This window comes from Trachinotus anak, unplaced genomic scaffold, assembly GCF_046630095.1.
Source record: "Trachinotus anak isolate AG129_WGS33_773 ecotype Australia unplaced genomic scaffold, CSIRO_AGI_Tana_v1 ptg000013l, whole genome shotgun sequence".
In the NCBI taxonomy this organism is placed as follows: domain Eukaryota; kingdom Metazoa; phylum Chordata; class Actinopteri; order Carangiformes; family Carangidae; genus Trachinotus; species Trachinotus anak.
The window spans coordinates 24,260,714-24,276,205 of record NW_027273864.1 but is presented as its reverse complement, the minus strand read 5'-3'; the positions used below and the strand labels follow the sequence as shown (position 1 = coordinate 24,276,205).

General features: G+C 41.0%; 1 protein-coding gene across 8 annotated transcripts in view; it reads right to left on the bottom strand.

The window, feature by feature from the left end:
* The window catches only part of rap1gapb (RAP1 GTPase activating protein b), an 88,452-nt gene that overhangs the window by 11,062 nt on the left and 61,898 nt on the right, over window positions 1-15,492 (bottom strand). For 2 of the 8 annotated variants that reach the window (XM_071495301.1, XM_071495293.1), the window contains exons 5-14: window positions 11,071-11,106; window positions 9,287-9,334; window positions 7,055-7,093; window positions 6,782-6,967; window positions 6,013-6,116; window positions 3,187-3,265; window positions 3,029-3,082; window positions 2,853-2,936; window positions 2,658-2,758; window positions 2,055-2,184 (exon numbers count right to left, since the gene is read on the bottom strand). In XM_071495301.1, the coding sequence (XP_071351402.1) occupies window positions 2,055-2,184; window positions 2,658-2,758; window positions 2,853-2,936; window positions 3,029-3,082; window positions 3,187-3,265; window positions 6,013-6,116; window positions 6,782-6,967; window positions 7,055-7,093; window positions 9,287-9,334; window positions 11,071-11,106 (861 nt within the window). Of the gene's footprint in view, window positions 1-2,054; window positions 2,185-2,657; window positions 2,759-2,852; window positions 2,937-3,028; window positions 3,083-3,186; window positions 3,266-6,012; window positions 6,117-6,781; window positions 6,968-7,054; window positions 7,094-9,244; window positions 9,335-11,070; window positions 11,107-12,828; window positions 13,117-15,492 lie in introns of those variants that run through there. The other 6 variants (XM_071495296.1, XM_071495300.1, XM_071495299.1 and 3 more) reach the window with 5 other exon arrangements.

Sequence of the window (15,492 nt, the reverse complement as noted above, 5' to 3'; positions counted from 1 at the left end):
CTCTGTGACCTAAATCATTCCACAGCAGATCTATCAGAACTTGGAAACAGATCCAGTTTGGTGATAAACAGAAATTCTCTGTCAAAAATATTCCCAGTGCAGACAGTCTTGGCAAAAATAGACCAAGCTCCCATGTTCCTCCACAGTAATACCCTCAACACCCTGATGCTTGCTCTGCAGCAGCATGCATTGATTACCCTTCGTCAGTCATCAAGCTGTTTAACACACTAAAGTACAGCCTTTTAACGCAGCCACTTCACACCTGTTGAGCTTAAGTGGTGTTGTTCAAATTGTGTGCGAACTGCAATACAGCAAATATTTATTCAAGGATTTATGGATGATTCTTTTCCAGTTAGCAGGCAAATTACATTACAGCCTCTGTCTGATAAAGCCAGTCTGTTTGTTCACGAGAGAACAATCAACCATCTGTTTCAGGCCTTTGCAAGTTTTCATAATTTGCTGAAATCATATGAGCTAGAAATATGCCAGATATATCAAATAAATGCCCATGTAAATGGAAAATGTTTTATATTGTTCAAAGTGAATGAGCCCGACCTTCATTTATCAAATACCTGCAAATGTTTACATAAAAAAACTTTTAGTCTTGTAATTGCACGAGATATCTGAGTGCAGCACATCTAAACACAGAGTTTTCTACAAATTACCACACAGCCTATGAGAAAATTGAGATCACAGTTTGATAGACATAAATGAGCAGCAGGGAGAGTCTGTGGTGTAGAAAATTAAATTTCACAACCAGGCCATATTCTCTATCTTTGTGATCCATTTAATAATGAAATTCATGCAGCCAGGTTACTACTGCATCATGCCAAAGCTTATTGGCTGTTCGCTATAATATTTACTCACACGGTGGCTTTCTGAACCCAGATAGCTGAACAACATTCATTCTGGGTGCAAATGAGCGGCCAAACTACAGTTAGGACGTAAAAACTGAGACTGGATTAAGACACTTTAAATCTGTCAGGGCCATGTATATCTGCTCTACTGCATAACGTCTGCACTGCATGCTGTGTTACTATAGGTGCACCTTGCCTCATGGATCATCTTATGTTAGTGTTGTTTCTGTCCCCTGTTTCTCTTCATGTACATGGTCCTTTCCGTGGAAAGTTACTGTGGTAACAAGATTCAAACCACTCTTAGAGACAGTGAAAAGCAGCTGAGCATTGATGCACCTCACTGCAACATGGCATCAAAGAGATGAAGGTCTTCAACCACAAATCAACACAAGAGAGACTTCAATACCGGAAGAGACACTGAAATGCTGCAGGAAATGAAACACTCAAAAACTGATATTTCTGTATGACAGCAGGTTAGGTGAGGGCAGCCAACCTGCACACAAAACCTAAACACATTCTTAGCAAATCTCTGCACACTAATATCTGCACTGCACAAGCAAAGCATCCTTAGAATAAAACACATGTAGTTTTCTGTAGAAAATCACTCTTACTTGTTGAAAGAATAGTTAGACATTCAGGAAAGTACAATACAAAACTTGCCGAAGGTTAGATGAGATTGAAACCTTTGTCATGTTTGTGCGGTAAATATGAAGGTAGAGCCAGCAAGCCGTTTAGCTTAGCTTAGCATAAAGGCTGGAAATGTAAAATGAAATGATTTGTATGGAATAAAAAAATGAGATAATGTTAATTACAGAGATTTAGAAGTGCTGGTAGGCAGATTCTATTTGTTAGTGGGCTAGTTTTTTCAGAGGTAATCACCTGCTGGCTCCAGCTACATATTTATTGCAACTCTCTGCAAGAATGTGTATTTACAAGAAGTATTTCTTTAATGGCTTTAACGTTTGCCCTGCAAGTCAGAGTTAGAGCAATTACAGATTCAAATGATTCGTCTTGCTTCATCAGCTTTAACTTAAAAGACCTGTATTTGGATTTTACAGCCTTTGACCCATTAGCTGCTCTTGCAGTCAAACACGTGATGGAATCACAAAGAGAGCCCTTTACAAATCAATTAGTCAAAACTGCCCTGAGGAGACAAATCAGTTACCCTGATCATTAATCAGTGGAATGTCACTATACCTGCTGTGAATCTCCCTCTGTGTAAGGCAGCTTGGTGGACACATGGAACATAATCTCCTTGTTATGGAAACTTGTGTAGACTGATTCTGTGCCTGTCTGCCCATGAGTGACATCCAGCCCACCCCGAAACCTGGAGAAGACGAGGAGGAATGCAGAGAGAGGAGAGGTAAGGGCATAAGCAAGACAAAGAAGGAGAGAGAGCAAAAAAGCAGAGAAGAAGAAAGAATGAGAAGAAAAGGCAAGAAGAGGATTGAGGTCAAGAGCCAAGAGGAGGACAGAACAAAGATGGACAAAGTGATGTTAGGGGTGGAACAAAGATGGGTGCTTTCAGAGCTGCCGGTCCTTCCCTGCTCATCCATCATTGAGGGAATGCCAAGGGCACTTCTGCCTACTCAATCACAATGTCGGCAAGCACTACAAATATCACAGCCCTCTAAATCGTATTTCAGGCTTTCATTTAAAGCTAACTCTGATCAATAGCAGAGTGAATGCTGGCCTTCTTCTGACAAACATTAGGTAGATACACACAGTGCAAACAACCAAAAGTGCTTAAAATCTGCTGCTGTGAAAACTGAAAGACACTGAATTGAAAAGCATCCAAACCCTTTAAAGTCATGGAGCTCAATCTTCTGGCCCAGAAACTCCAAGAACTCAACAAAGGCAGGACTTTCTTCCATATTCCCAAACAACTCCTCCTCTGATGTCTGTGAGGACGAAGCACAGGACATGTTCAGGGGGGAGTGACACATGACTTCAAAAGGAAAGTCATCAGCAGACGGATCTTTGAAGTGCACTAACCTGGCCAAACTTTTGATAAATAACGCCAAACTTGAAGTTGTTGCTGATCACGTGCTCATCGAAGGTGACAATGAGCCTTGATGCCTGAGGACGAGAGGACAGGAAGTTTTAAGTCAGGCTGATGGAGCTGCAGTGTTGGTGTAGCAGGAGGTAAGACAGAAAGTGAAATTGCCTACCTTTGGGTAGAGGACGGGGTAAAACCTGTCCACATTAACTTCTTCACAAACAAGCTAAAAGTGAAAAAGATTTACATTACATTTAGCGTTTTTAAATTTTAAATGTATACTGAGATACTTTTTGACAATATATATTCTGCATGGTAACAACTGCCTACCTTGGCCATTTGAACCACATTAGGGAACTCGGTAAGGCAGGAAATGGGAATCACATCATGGTAGGTTTTTAGCTTTGTGCTGAAAGACAAACAGTTTGAAAAGTCAGTTTTCTATTTCTAATGCAAAGCAATTCTTCTGCTTTAATGGTTTCTTACATTGTTGCTTGGCATTCATGCCAGTGAATTGCACAATCAAAGGAGACATTTCCTATAGATGCTGTTCAGAGCTGGAGGTATAACAGTCTTTACACTTGATGAGTTTGAGAGAAGCCTGGGAGAGGTTTGAATTTGTCCATCATTACTTTTCTGGGAGGTCACTGCTCCGTTGAAGGGTTGCAATAAACTATACTGTGGAAAACTGTACACATACTGAGTGCATACAAGTGTTCAGAGAATTGGAACAATTAGTGGCTCACATTGATTGGATTTTCTGGGATACTACAAGTAACAGTTCAAAATCTGCTTATTCAATTTCTTGCCAAGAATTACAGTAGGTGAGACAATCTAGACCACCTTATATCTGTCCACCTACAAGAATCTCTAAAACTCACATGTATTTGGAGGAGCTGGACAGCTGATTTTGAAAAGGTGCAAACTCCAATTTTCCATTCATGGCACCCATGAGGTGCTAAGCCTGCAGTGCCGTGCTGAAGTAATGTGCATGCAGCTGTAGTGAGAGCTATAATCTGCACTTCATGACTTTTAAGAATGGTGTCTTCTTTCCCTACTCTTTTCCAAATCAAAAACCTGTAAAAGCAAAGCTGTATCTGCTCCAATGTCAGCTACATTCATTAGCAGGTCAAGCTAACTACCTACAAGTCCTGCCCTGCTTTTTGTTGGATTTTATACTCAAGCAGCTGAGATAACATGACCAAACACACTTGTTAGTACTAGTCCTAAAACCTTTTTGTCTTGTAACCTTGAAAGTGAAAACTGTTTGAAAACACAGACAAATATGTAAGCTTTGCAGCCAAACAAGTTTATGTTAGAACAAAATAACTGCTTGGTCTTACATTTTTATTATCATACTTAAAATACTAGGTCTGCAGTGCAGTACAAGAACAATGCTGACTTTTCTCCTGGGACATGGAGCTTTAGCCTCAGTTATTTAACATAATATCAAGTGTATATTTTATAGTATATCATGCAGCCCTTATATTCTAAACCCCCTTTACAAGATTCTCATTTTGCAACAAGTCTGGAAACATAAAAAAAAAAAATCAGACAGAGACAGCAATGCAACCAACAAATGGGGCTAATGTTAGCTTAACTAGTTAGCTGGCAGCATCAACAATCACATGCTTGAAGCTAACTTTGGTCTAATCTGTGTTAAAGTGCTTGTGTGTGGGAGAGCAGAAAGCCTGACAGGTGTAGCAACAGTGACTAAGGAAAGTGAGGTCAGTTTATATACGGCATGTCTCAGTCCTAACATCCTGAAATCCTTATGTATACTAAAGACTATATAGTGGGTGTTTTTACAGTGTGTGAGGCAGTTACAATAAAATATAAAAAAAGATTATGACTCATCATGTAGGTCTCTTACAGATGGGCCATGAGTCAGTGCCTGTGACGGCACCAGCTGAGGTGACTGAGTTTGACTGAGATGACGGAGTGACTGTGGGTGGTGCCCACCCAGTGGAAAACATCACTGTGAAAAAAGTTGTGGGCCGAACGACTGTTACCTTGCACACACTCATCCGCTGTGAAGCCCCATTAGCATTGAGGGTGTGCAGTTATCAAACCTTTAGTGGAGTCTCAGGGGAGCTAAATTTAATTCACAGGTTACATGGTGCGTTGAGTTCTGCCTCTCTCCCCCTCGTATGTATTTAGCAAATTGCGAAGGAGTAGAGGATTTCAGTGAGTGAGCACTACTTTCGGTTCTGGTGGGTGGGAGGCTCGTACAACTTTGATGAATAGTGTGCTGATTGTTAAGTAGTTTGTGGCACAGTTTCTGAAGTCATCATTCATACAGAGAGGCTTGAGTGTTTATGCTGCACTACACAAATATTTTAACACTTTTATTTCTACTCACATTATTACACAACTCAACTCAACACAGAAATGACACAAACCTGTGCTGGTGTGTGCTTTGTTTTGCATTTAGGGACATAAAGATGAGATGGTATTGTTATTTAAAATATTAACTAAATTATTGAATTGGTTTATTAGTTACGAATTATTCTATTGGTAAGGAACAAAAGCAAAACCATTTTTGGGATGTTTATTGTTGCATAGCAGTAGATTATGAAAAGCAGTACTAGTGAAGGTTATTTCTTCACATCACTCAGTCTTTTACAAAGGCTGTTAGAGGCATGATGAAGCAGATGTTCACCAGGTCAGCTGTTGTGAAAGCAAGAGAAGCATGTACATCCATAATCAATTGATGAGAAAATTGACAGGATGACTTCTGACAGCAGGTGCAGTTCTTCCCACTGAGCTGTCTATTGTCAGCAATCGAGTCGGAACATGCATTTTAAAATTCATCACTGAGGCTAGGTGAGAATTGAGAAACATCCTCTCTGTAATTTTTGCTCTACCCACACTTTTCTTCAGAAAAGGGTAAAAAAAGTCAGACGTGTGAAAATACTGTATATGTAATGGTTCTGTTTGGGATAAACCTGTGACATGGGTATTTCAAGTTAGAGTTTAGAAAGGGATGTTGTAGAGGCAAACGCAGAAAGAGAAATAATAAAGGAAAGATGGTATGAAAGCAAGAATTTTGCAAAGGACCGTTCAACAACAAGCAACAAAACAGACCTGTTTTCTCTCCCAATTGTGTATTGGGAGAGAAAACAGGTCTGAGATACAGATAATAGGAAACTGTACCGAAGCATCAAGCGCAGATGCTCTTGATCCCCGATGACATCATACTTCATGGAAAAGACCAAGTGGCCCAGAGCAGCATCCATGGTGTAATAATTAAAGTGTTCCTGGGGGCAGATAAGCAGAAGACACTTTAATGCGAGGATGAATACTCCTCCAGCAGCTGATACTGGGTGACACAATAATAAAAAAAAAAAACAAGAAATGGAGCGGGGCAAAAGTAGCAGTCCTATAATTAAGGAAAGTGCTTGAACTGCCCCTGAAGAAAACGTGTGAAACAAGGAACAATGTACCGTTTTTTGCTTCGTGGGTAAACATCTTTTTGAAAAACCCACATTACTCTGCTCTTTTTGCCTGAAAAGCGTCCTTGTATTTGTTAAAGTGATTAAATGATGGATAATGCAAACACAGATGATCACAAATGAATCCACACACAAACTCTAAGGATTTTCTTCTTTGTCTTCATTCCTCTTGACAGAATGTCAAACTTTCACTTACAAATGAGCAAAGTTCTGGCAATTGGAAAAACTGTATTTTCAAGAGCAGTTTTGCCCCATATACAGTTTTCTGAAACATGTTATTTCACAACAGTGTAGATCATTAATATCAGGCAAGGAGATTTTAAAAAAAGAAAACATTTGCCCTTTCCCTAACCAACTTGTCGTATATTTTACAATGCTATACTTTGTATAATAAACCATGATTGATACTTTTGAAAAAGAGAGAATACATTTTGTAGTGCATGAACTACACCCCCTTTTCCCATCTTCACCTTGCCCATGAATTGCTTCCTGTATATCTTGGCGGTGCTGTTTGTCTCCAGTTTGATGTGGGAGGTAGGACAGGGAGGTTGATCCTCTTCTGGTGGGTCTTTAGGCTCATGATTGGTCCCCTCAATCCAGTAGCCTCCAAACTGTGGCAGCAGGATGAGTGGAAAAGGGCTTCTGCGACCCAGAACCTGACAGTGATGGAACCTTTAGCGTTACAGTTCTTGACATCAATGGAGTATATAGCATGTAGTGTGTGGACAGTACACTGTATGTACCTCATGAACGCTGGGATAAGGGATGTAGTCCTCTTCTGTCTGCAGGGAGGGAAACAAAGATGAGTCAAGCTGACGAACAGCCATTTCCAGTCGTACTTTCACTTTTGGTTCTTTGAGGAAAATAACAGTGAGCATAAACACTGACAGAATTTTAACTACAGCATTGTGCTGCCCTATATTTTTCAGGGATATTATTTTTCTTATCCTGCAAACATGACAGGGACCACATTAGCAGCCTTTCTGACAAATGCCTTATATTCCTCTCCAGTGAATACACAGCTCTCTTCTGTTGTACTCGCTCTGTATTCACCGCTCCTGCTGTTATTATGTAACTTTTTCTATGTAACCATTTAAACTTAGCTGTTCTTTGGTAAAAGTTCAAACATTTTATAACCTCCAGTGACTGGGTGCTTAAACCTCTCAGCATTAACGTAAAACAGAGGCAATAACATAACTTTTCACTTTGAAAAATAAAGCAACCTGGTTCTGTGTTGGTGTGAGAGGAGCCAATTGGCAGCTTTAAAACACATCAAAGATAATTTCATAAAACAAATATTTGATCTCTCATTTTACTTGTATCTTGTATTCAGATACTGTGGCATTAATCTGCAATGTCTGTTGCACTCCAGAAATCATTTTGTGACATCATACAACAATTCCTTTTGGATGAACCCACTTTCCCTCAATTTCAGATAGTGATTTTCTCCATTACCCCCCAACTACCTTTAAACAATCCCAGCACAGCGGACCTGGACGTGGTCCATTATAAGTTACTGGCTTTATGTAACAGGAGCAAGAACAGGAGAGAATTTTTTTGTTTTATATTCAACTGAGTGAAAGTCATGACATGAGATCCAACCTCTCCTATGACACTGCATTATTAGTTATTGTAGCTACTATGGAGGTGCATTAGATGAAAAGTCAGAGGACCACCACAGTGATGAGGACTTATCCTCTGGGCTCCATGGATGTCTGCAACAAATTTCTTGGCAATGATGTCAATTTCATGGTGATGCTACAGAAAAAGTCAGGGGATCAGCAAAGTCACTGGGTTTCATCTTCTTGGGACCATGAATGTCTGAAATTTCATGACGATCCATCCAATAATTATTTCAGTTGGGGTCAAAATGGTGGACTGACAGACTGACCAGCAGACCAACATCACCATCCACAGAGCTGCAACTGTGAGTAAAAACTGGTGTCTGCACTGTAGCTGCATTATATTGTCAACATGTGTGCAGTTAAGGAGGAAAACATGAAACCAAACAACAGAACTGTCCCAGAATTTGGTCAAAGTACGTTTCTGTCCACAGAATTCTGAGCAAAATTGTTATGGGGCTGTTTTTGTGCTAAACAAGCCTATAAACTCTAAGGGAAACCTAACTGCTACAAGACCCGATCATATTTTAGACATAGAGTGTTTCTGACGTTGTAGTAACTCCCTTTTCTTTTTTTTCCAACATGGCACCACTTCCCTGCATAAAGTGAGGTCCATAAAGAAATAGCTGTTTAAGTTTGCTGTGGAAGAACTTGACTTTGACTTTGGCATATACTGCCAACTGGGAGCAAGTCCAATGTCAGTGCCCAGCTTAATTGTGCACTTGTGGCTGAATGGAAACAATTCCCTGAAGCCAGGTTTAAACATCCCGTGGACAGCCATCCCAGCTGCGTGGAGGCTGTTATAGCAGCAGATTGATACCCATGCTTCTGGAATTAGACGTCCAACTATCTCACATGGATAACCTGTCAGGTCTCGGCCATTTAGTGTACATCATATTTACTTTTATAGGCTGGCATTTTCCGTTAATTATTAATGGCAATACATTATTAGAACCACGCTTTATAGCAGCCTTTATGTTAATCCTCAAACTCCAAAACCACATCATATAAACGTGAGGTTGGCCAAACCCTCAGCAAATAACCTTTGGCTGTTGTCAGCAATAAATGGTTTTATGTTCTTCTTTGTGATGATTACCATCTATCGGGTGACCTTTCTGACTACAGACCTCCTGCTGAGACAATCTCCCACTCTTCAATACCCACTGCAATAGCCTGTCTAGGTAATAGGACAGCAGAGGATTTTGCAGTCCCGGTACCCGTTGAGTTCCTAACCCATTCAGTGAGCACCCTAAAGCCTGTCTGACAGCTGATAAGGAAAGGTTTATAACTCTGTCATTACGGATGCTTTACCAGACTGTCTTCTATGAGGAGATGTGACGATTTGCGACTCACTTTGAGGGGGGGAGGGAGGGGGCATCTCTGCTCATCCATTCTGCAACCCTGCGGAGAAAAAGACATAGAGATAAAAAAAAAAATGACAGGATACTGAGGGAACAGATGATATGCCTGCAACACAGGATCACATGTGTCAAACTATACGCAAGGGACAAACACAACATAACATTTTTGATTGTCAAGTTGCGTGAAATTTATTGTGCAGTATGAGAGTGAGTGGGTGCTTGTGATAATAATACATGTTTACAATACAAGCTAAATCAGCAGATGGGCAACAGAAAGAGGAAGTAAAGAGGAGTCATATCTTAGAGACTATAGCACATTAAGAAAGATAAGCTGAAGTCCATGAGAACACAGAGCCACACTGCAGATATCATTAACCACAGTTCCATTTAAGGCTCGCAAAGTGCCAAAATAGGACTTTCCATCTATTCTAATTCATTTAACTCATAACTACTGACAGTTCCCAAAGCACAGAGAGAAATGAATAACAAAGCATTCCTGATCAGTCGTGCCTTTGTGTGGAGCACCCTGCAGCGACTTTTGAAATGTATCAAATTTGATGCATATTCTTTAAGGCCTAAGGAGGTCAAATCAAATGGAAATTGGAAATGCTTTCATTAAATTCATTCTTTGAAGACTCCTCTGCTGATTCTGTTTCTCCTTCCCTCCCCCATTCTCTTTATCTGTTCATGAGTATGCATTACTAATAACAAAATATGCTACTGATGCATGTTGCTCCTGTGTTGTTTCTTGTACTTAACAACCGACAACAAACAAATCAAAAATGGTTTGAATCTGACAAAATATCCACAAGTTTCCTGCATCAGTAATATGTATCTTCACACCTACACATCGTGTCTTTCACGCCTTAGTTTCTTCTTGGTTCCAGCACTACAGCATCAGAAAGATGTTGTTTGAGCTTAAATAATGTTTTTGTGCCTCTTTTGGCAATATTCTATACTTCCACCTAAGATATTATCATAGTAGACTATTCAGACTGAAATTGTGTTTACAGTGTTTCAGGATAAGTTGAGTCTTACACAGCAATGCTGAAGCTAAAAGGTCAATTTCATGCAGTTCACTATGGAGGCACATGCATGAAATAAAAACAATGCCTTTTGTCGGTACAGACAACTTATTCAAGATCAAACGAAAGAAAGAAAACAGAAAACTATGTTATGATTCAGTTAAAAGGGAAACTTGTGAATGCCTGTAGTGTCAAAGACACTCTCAGATCAAAGTGTCTCTTTAAAGTGCGTTGATCTCTCCAATGGCTTACTCAGAATCTACTGTTCTTGCTTCTGGTTCATGTAACTCTATTGAACATCACTGGCTACAAAACAAACTACATTCCTACAAATCCACCTCAGCATACTGAAAAACATAACAACATTTCACACATCTGATGACACAGACAAAACTACCCAGCTGTGAAGAGAAAACACAAAAGGCTCTGTTCAGCACATTCACGAGCATCAGGTTTCTAAAGACAGCCTGAGGGTCTCGCTGCTGCAGATAAAACAAACAAAAAAAAAACCAACAAAAAAACATTAATGGTGAGGAGAGGGCTACAGGGACACACACGTAAAAGTGTAGCAGTATCAGAGTTGTAAGCTGGAATACAAAAATAGCAGGAAAAGCAGAGAAACGTGAGTCTCAAAATAGAAGTAAATGGGAGTTTTATGTCCAAAGCGAGTGAAATTCAGAGGATGGCGTTTGATTAAAGCCCAAAAGGAAGTGAGGATGAAAAGCAGATCCAGGAGGACCACTTACTGTACCTGCATCCTCTCGATCATGGCAAACAGGTCTGATGTCTGGGTGAGAGAGATGACACAGATCCAGAATGGGACATGGGTTTGAGAGTTTGTAGAGCAGTGCTGATCAGCTTTCCCTGTGGTTTTCATTCACCTCCCATCTCTGTTCACTAAGAAAGCTGGCTGTGTAGTCTCGAGACACGGGACCTTATGTTGGATTCTCTGACTCCCCCCGATTCCGTATTTCACTATGACAGCACTCCTTAACGCATCCCCCACCCCACTTGACACCACGCTCACTGAGGCTCCATTCATCGCCAGGAGAATCGTTCTTCCACACTTGAAGACAAACACTGTGTAAACAGGAAACTCTTAAGGGAAAACCTCCGAGATCCATGGTGCTTTTCTCTGTTGCTACAGCCAACAGCTCATCTGACTGTGTACAATGGCTAAATTAGCTGGAAGACGCTCTGGTTTCGGTGTCTGAAACACACAGTGACAGTAGCGTGCCGATGAGACACACTGAACCAATCAGGTGACAGGCAGATACAGTGTGTTACAAGCTAAATTGACACGGATGATCTGGCAACTAGACTTCATGTCAACCGTGGTATAATCTTGATGTCTTGTAATCAACATGTGTCCAGGTGGTGTAGTGATAACAGTGCTGCTCATTAGACAAAGAGGCACAAATCCAGCTACTGCATTTCTAATTACATCTTGTAACATTCATGCACTACCGCAACACATAATGCAGTGTTTTCACCAATTAGCAGAGGGACTGGTGTGGGTTAAAGTAGAAGAAAACACCCTCTGCACCTGCGTCTCATAATATCCTTATTTCCAACCTGAGCTGAAGGAGCGGATCGCTGCAGCCCTGACGGCAGTGCTTGTGTGGGGTGAACCCTCTGTTCACCATGTAACAGAAGTGGACTGAAGTGCCAAGCTGATGTTTCCACATGACAGCTTAGATTTACTGAGGGCCACTGCAGGGCTTGCTAAACACACACACACACACACACACACACACACCCGCAGACACACACACAAACAAAAGCAAAACACGTGCATGCATATAAACATTTTTTACACATGCCTGTGCTAAAACATACCTGGAAACTTAAAAGTACACATATCATCACCACCCATAAAAACATGCTCACACACACACACCTGACCCTGACCTAGTAAAGCCAAAGGTGCAGCCTCGGTCTATTGTTGCATGTGAAAATAAACAGTGCCATATGATATTCAGGGAGATACTGCTCTCTTCGCTGCAAAACAAACATCAACAAACATTGTCCTATGCTGAGCAGATTATCAGTGAACCACACAGCTTCCACAGAAACCACATCAGAGATGAATCTCTCATGAGAAAGAAGTGAAACAATGGACTACTGAGCTGTGGATGTGCTGCTTCACTGCAGCAGAACATGAACCATAGATAGTAACACAGTATGTTCTAATAGACATAGCATCATTTAACAATTTACTAAATGTATTTTGCACGCTACCATTAGGTAAAAAAAAAAAAAGTATGTTAGGTACACAGTTTCTTCCCAGACACAAACACAGTTGATTCTATCTTTACAGGGCTCAAACTGATCAAGGGACAGTGGAGAATTTATCTGTCTTTACAATGTACAAAAACTCAGTATCTGCTGGTCTACAACAACAAGCATATTGTATATATCTGTCCATAAGCTTCCTCAAAATTGAATGAGGCAACAGTAGCTGGGGCAAAAAGAATCTCTCACTTCAAGAAAGTGAAAAAATACTCACATCACTGAGGCATCGTCTCGTGAGAAAAGGCTTACGTGGGGGGCTGCTGAGCAGTCCATCCAATAAGACAGACTTAGCTATCCTGAGCTCAGTCATCATTCCACAAGTACCAGGCACACTGACAAGAGCGAGGGTGTTGATGTCACCGTCAGCCACAGGAGAAAGGTGAGATTGACAGTGACACTTCACACGTACTGTCGCTCAGGCAGTTATCTAGGAGAGAAAACTTGATAGCTGTCTATCAGAATCCATACATCTGTCTCTGTGTGTGTTGCAAACGCATGTGCTGAAATGTGAGAATATCATTTCCCTTCCTTCCTCTTTCCACCCCCCACCCCCCACCCCCCGCCACACCCTCCCATAGACACACACAGCTGTTCTGTAGGAAGTAGGAGAAAGGGAGGAACAACGTCCCCTCCCTGTGTACTCTGCACAAATATCTTCTCTTTTTAATGCACACATACACACACACACTGGTATGTGGACACACAGAAAAACAGTATAGTTCTCTTTTTCACTGTAACACAATATGAGACTATTCTCTTCCTCTTTTCTTTTCATCTCATATTTCTCAAGGCTCCGTCTCAGAAACACTTCTCCTCAGCCCCACACACACAGCAGCCATAAACATAAAACAGGTCAGTGCAGGCATTTCTTTCACATCTCAGACGATAAATGACAAACCTATAAAGTTCCATAAATTTTACAGTTTAAGTTTCCCTGTTTTTTGCATCACGTTGAGAAGTAGGTTAATTATATCTGCAGTGCTTTTATAGATTGTAAATGCTGATTATGAGCTGTTTCCTGTATGATTCTATTTCTGCACAAGGAAACAGGCAGATTTTCAACCCACCTCCTGATGAGATATTTTTTGCAATCAGTGCTTAATAATTTCAAGTAGCTGTCACAAATGAAAAAGACGTTACTAAATGAGTGGTAGACTTAACATGGGAATCCATCTGGTACTTTTCACTGCACTGTGTCCTTGGTATGAAAACAACAATGTGAACGCTCCATGTGTTATCACTTGCACCAGGGGAGATATGTGAAACAATCAAGCAGCCCAGTCCCCTGCATGTGTAGATGTCACAGCCTGATTGATGACTCAGCAAGTTCCGAAAATCATCTGTACGTAAAGCACGGGTATGACGTGACAGCGTAAAAGATATTGAGAGACAGATGAGGAAAAGGAGAGATAAAAAGACGAAGGAAGCACGGTGGGATGAAAGGGGAGCCGTCGTTCTGTGAAAACAGAGTCTTTTCTGTGCAGCTCTCTCCATCAGGCGGCTCCAACATCAGATATCAACAAACATTGACCTACTTCGAAATTAAAAAAAAAAAAACACTGCTGAAAGCTTTCAAGAGGACAGAGTCAACCCATATATGTTAAGTGTTTTTCATTTGGCAATAGAAGATAAGCACAGTCAGCTAATCAGCTGCATTGATTTCCCTTGAGGAAAATCAATGGCATGTACACCGAAGGAGGAGAGGTTACATGGTTTGAAGAAAACGTGCACAAAATATGGATTTTGTACCGACAGAACAAACTTTCAGTGGAGTGATACCACACCAGCCATTTAAACACTCATCACTGGCTGTCTGTTTACTCTGGTCTAGACAGGCTTTAGCTGAATGCCAAGCTACAATGTGAACACATTTACAGAAGAAAGCTGAATACTAATTACATACTTGCCCGATAATCACTTATAATTGTTATATGTGAGTGAGATATTAACTACTATTCAGATCCAAACTATGAGCACTGACACTGTGTCAGTTATAGAGCATACTGACTGCGAAGCTGCGTTGGTGAGTGCGACATCTCAGCTCAAGTTGTTAGAGACGTCAAGCTGCTGTTGTGTCATCCTGCTTTGTTTAGGTGCAGTTTGGTACAGTATGTGGTGTATTCTAATCCACAAGTCTCGCCACTCTGCAGCCATCTTGGCAGCACTCGCGGACAGAAATGTCAGGCTAACAAGACTGGGCCCCTTTCTAAAAGAATGGGGAGAATATCCTAACTTCTCTTTCAATGATCAGCGGTCAAATCTGATAAAAACTGCAGAAAAAGTTTGGTGAGTTTGGTCCAAAATAAGGTTTAAAATGCTTTTTTTCCGCACAGGTTATAATTCTACTACACCAACTGTCAACTGTGTGCTTGCATCAGTGCAACAACATGACTGGCTTGATATCGGCTGTGGACGATTGGCTGTTTCGGGGGAGGGCAGGACATGTAGCATTATGGACTATTCTATTCAGGATTCTTTGAGTGGTTTGTCTCCTCCCTTATATTGCCTCTGATCTAATGGAACAATATGTACTGAAGAAGCCCAATGCCAACAATAAACAAATGAAAAGAATCAGAGGTTTCACTGTGAAGTGTCTGCATCGGACTTTCAGATTTCATGTGCTTTTAAGCTGCTCACCTTTTGTCTCCTGCCCTCGGAGACAATGTGGAGCTGCTGCAGTGAACGCACCATCACTGTTTGAATGCCTGAGGGGTTGCGAGCTACACATCTCTTTTCTCTAAGTTGATTACCTGCAATTTCAGTGTGTGCGGCTATGAAAGAGAGGTAGAGAGAGTGCATAAGCGAGAAAGTGAGTGAGTGAGTGACTGATCAATGGATACGCTGATCAACCGACTGACTTGGCTGAATGGATGAGTGG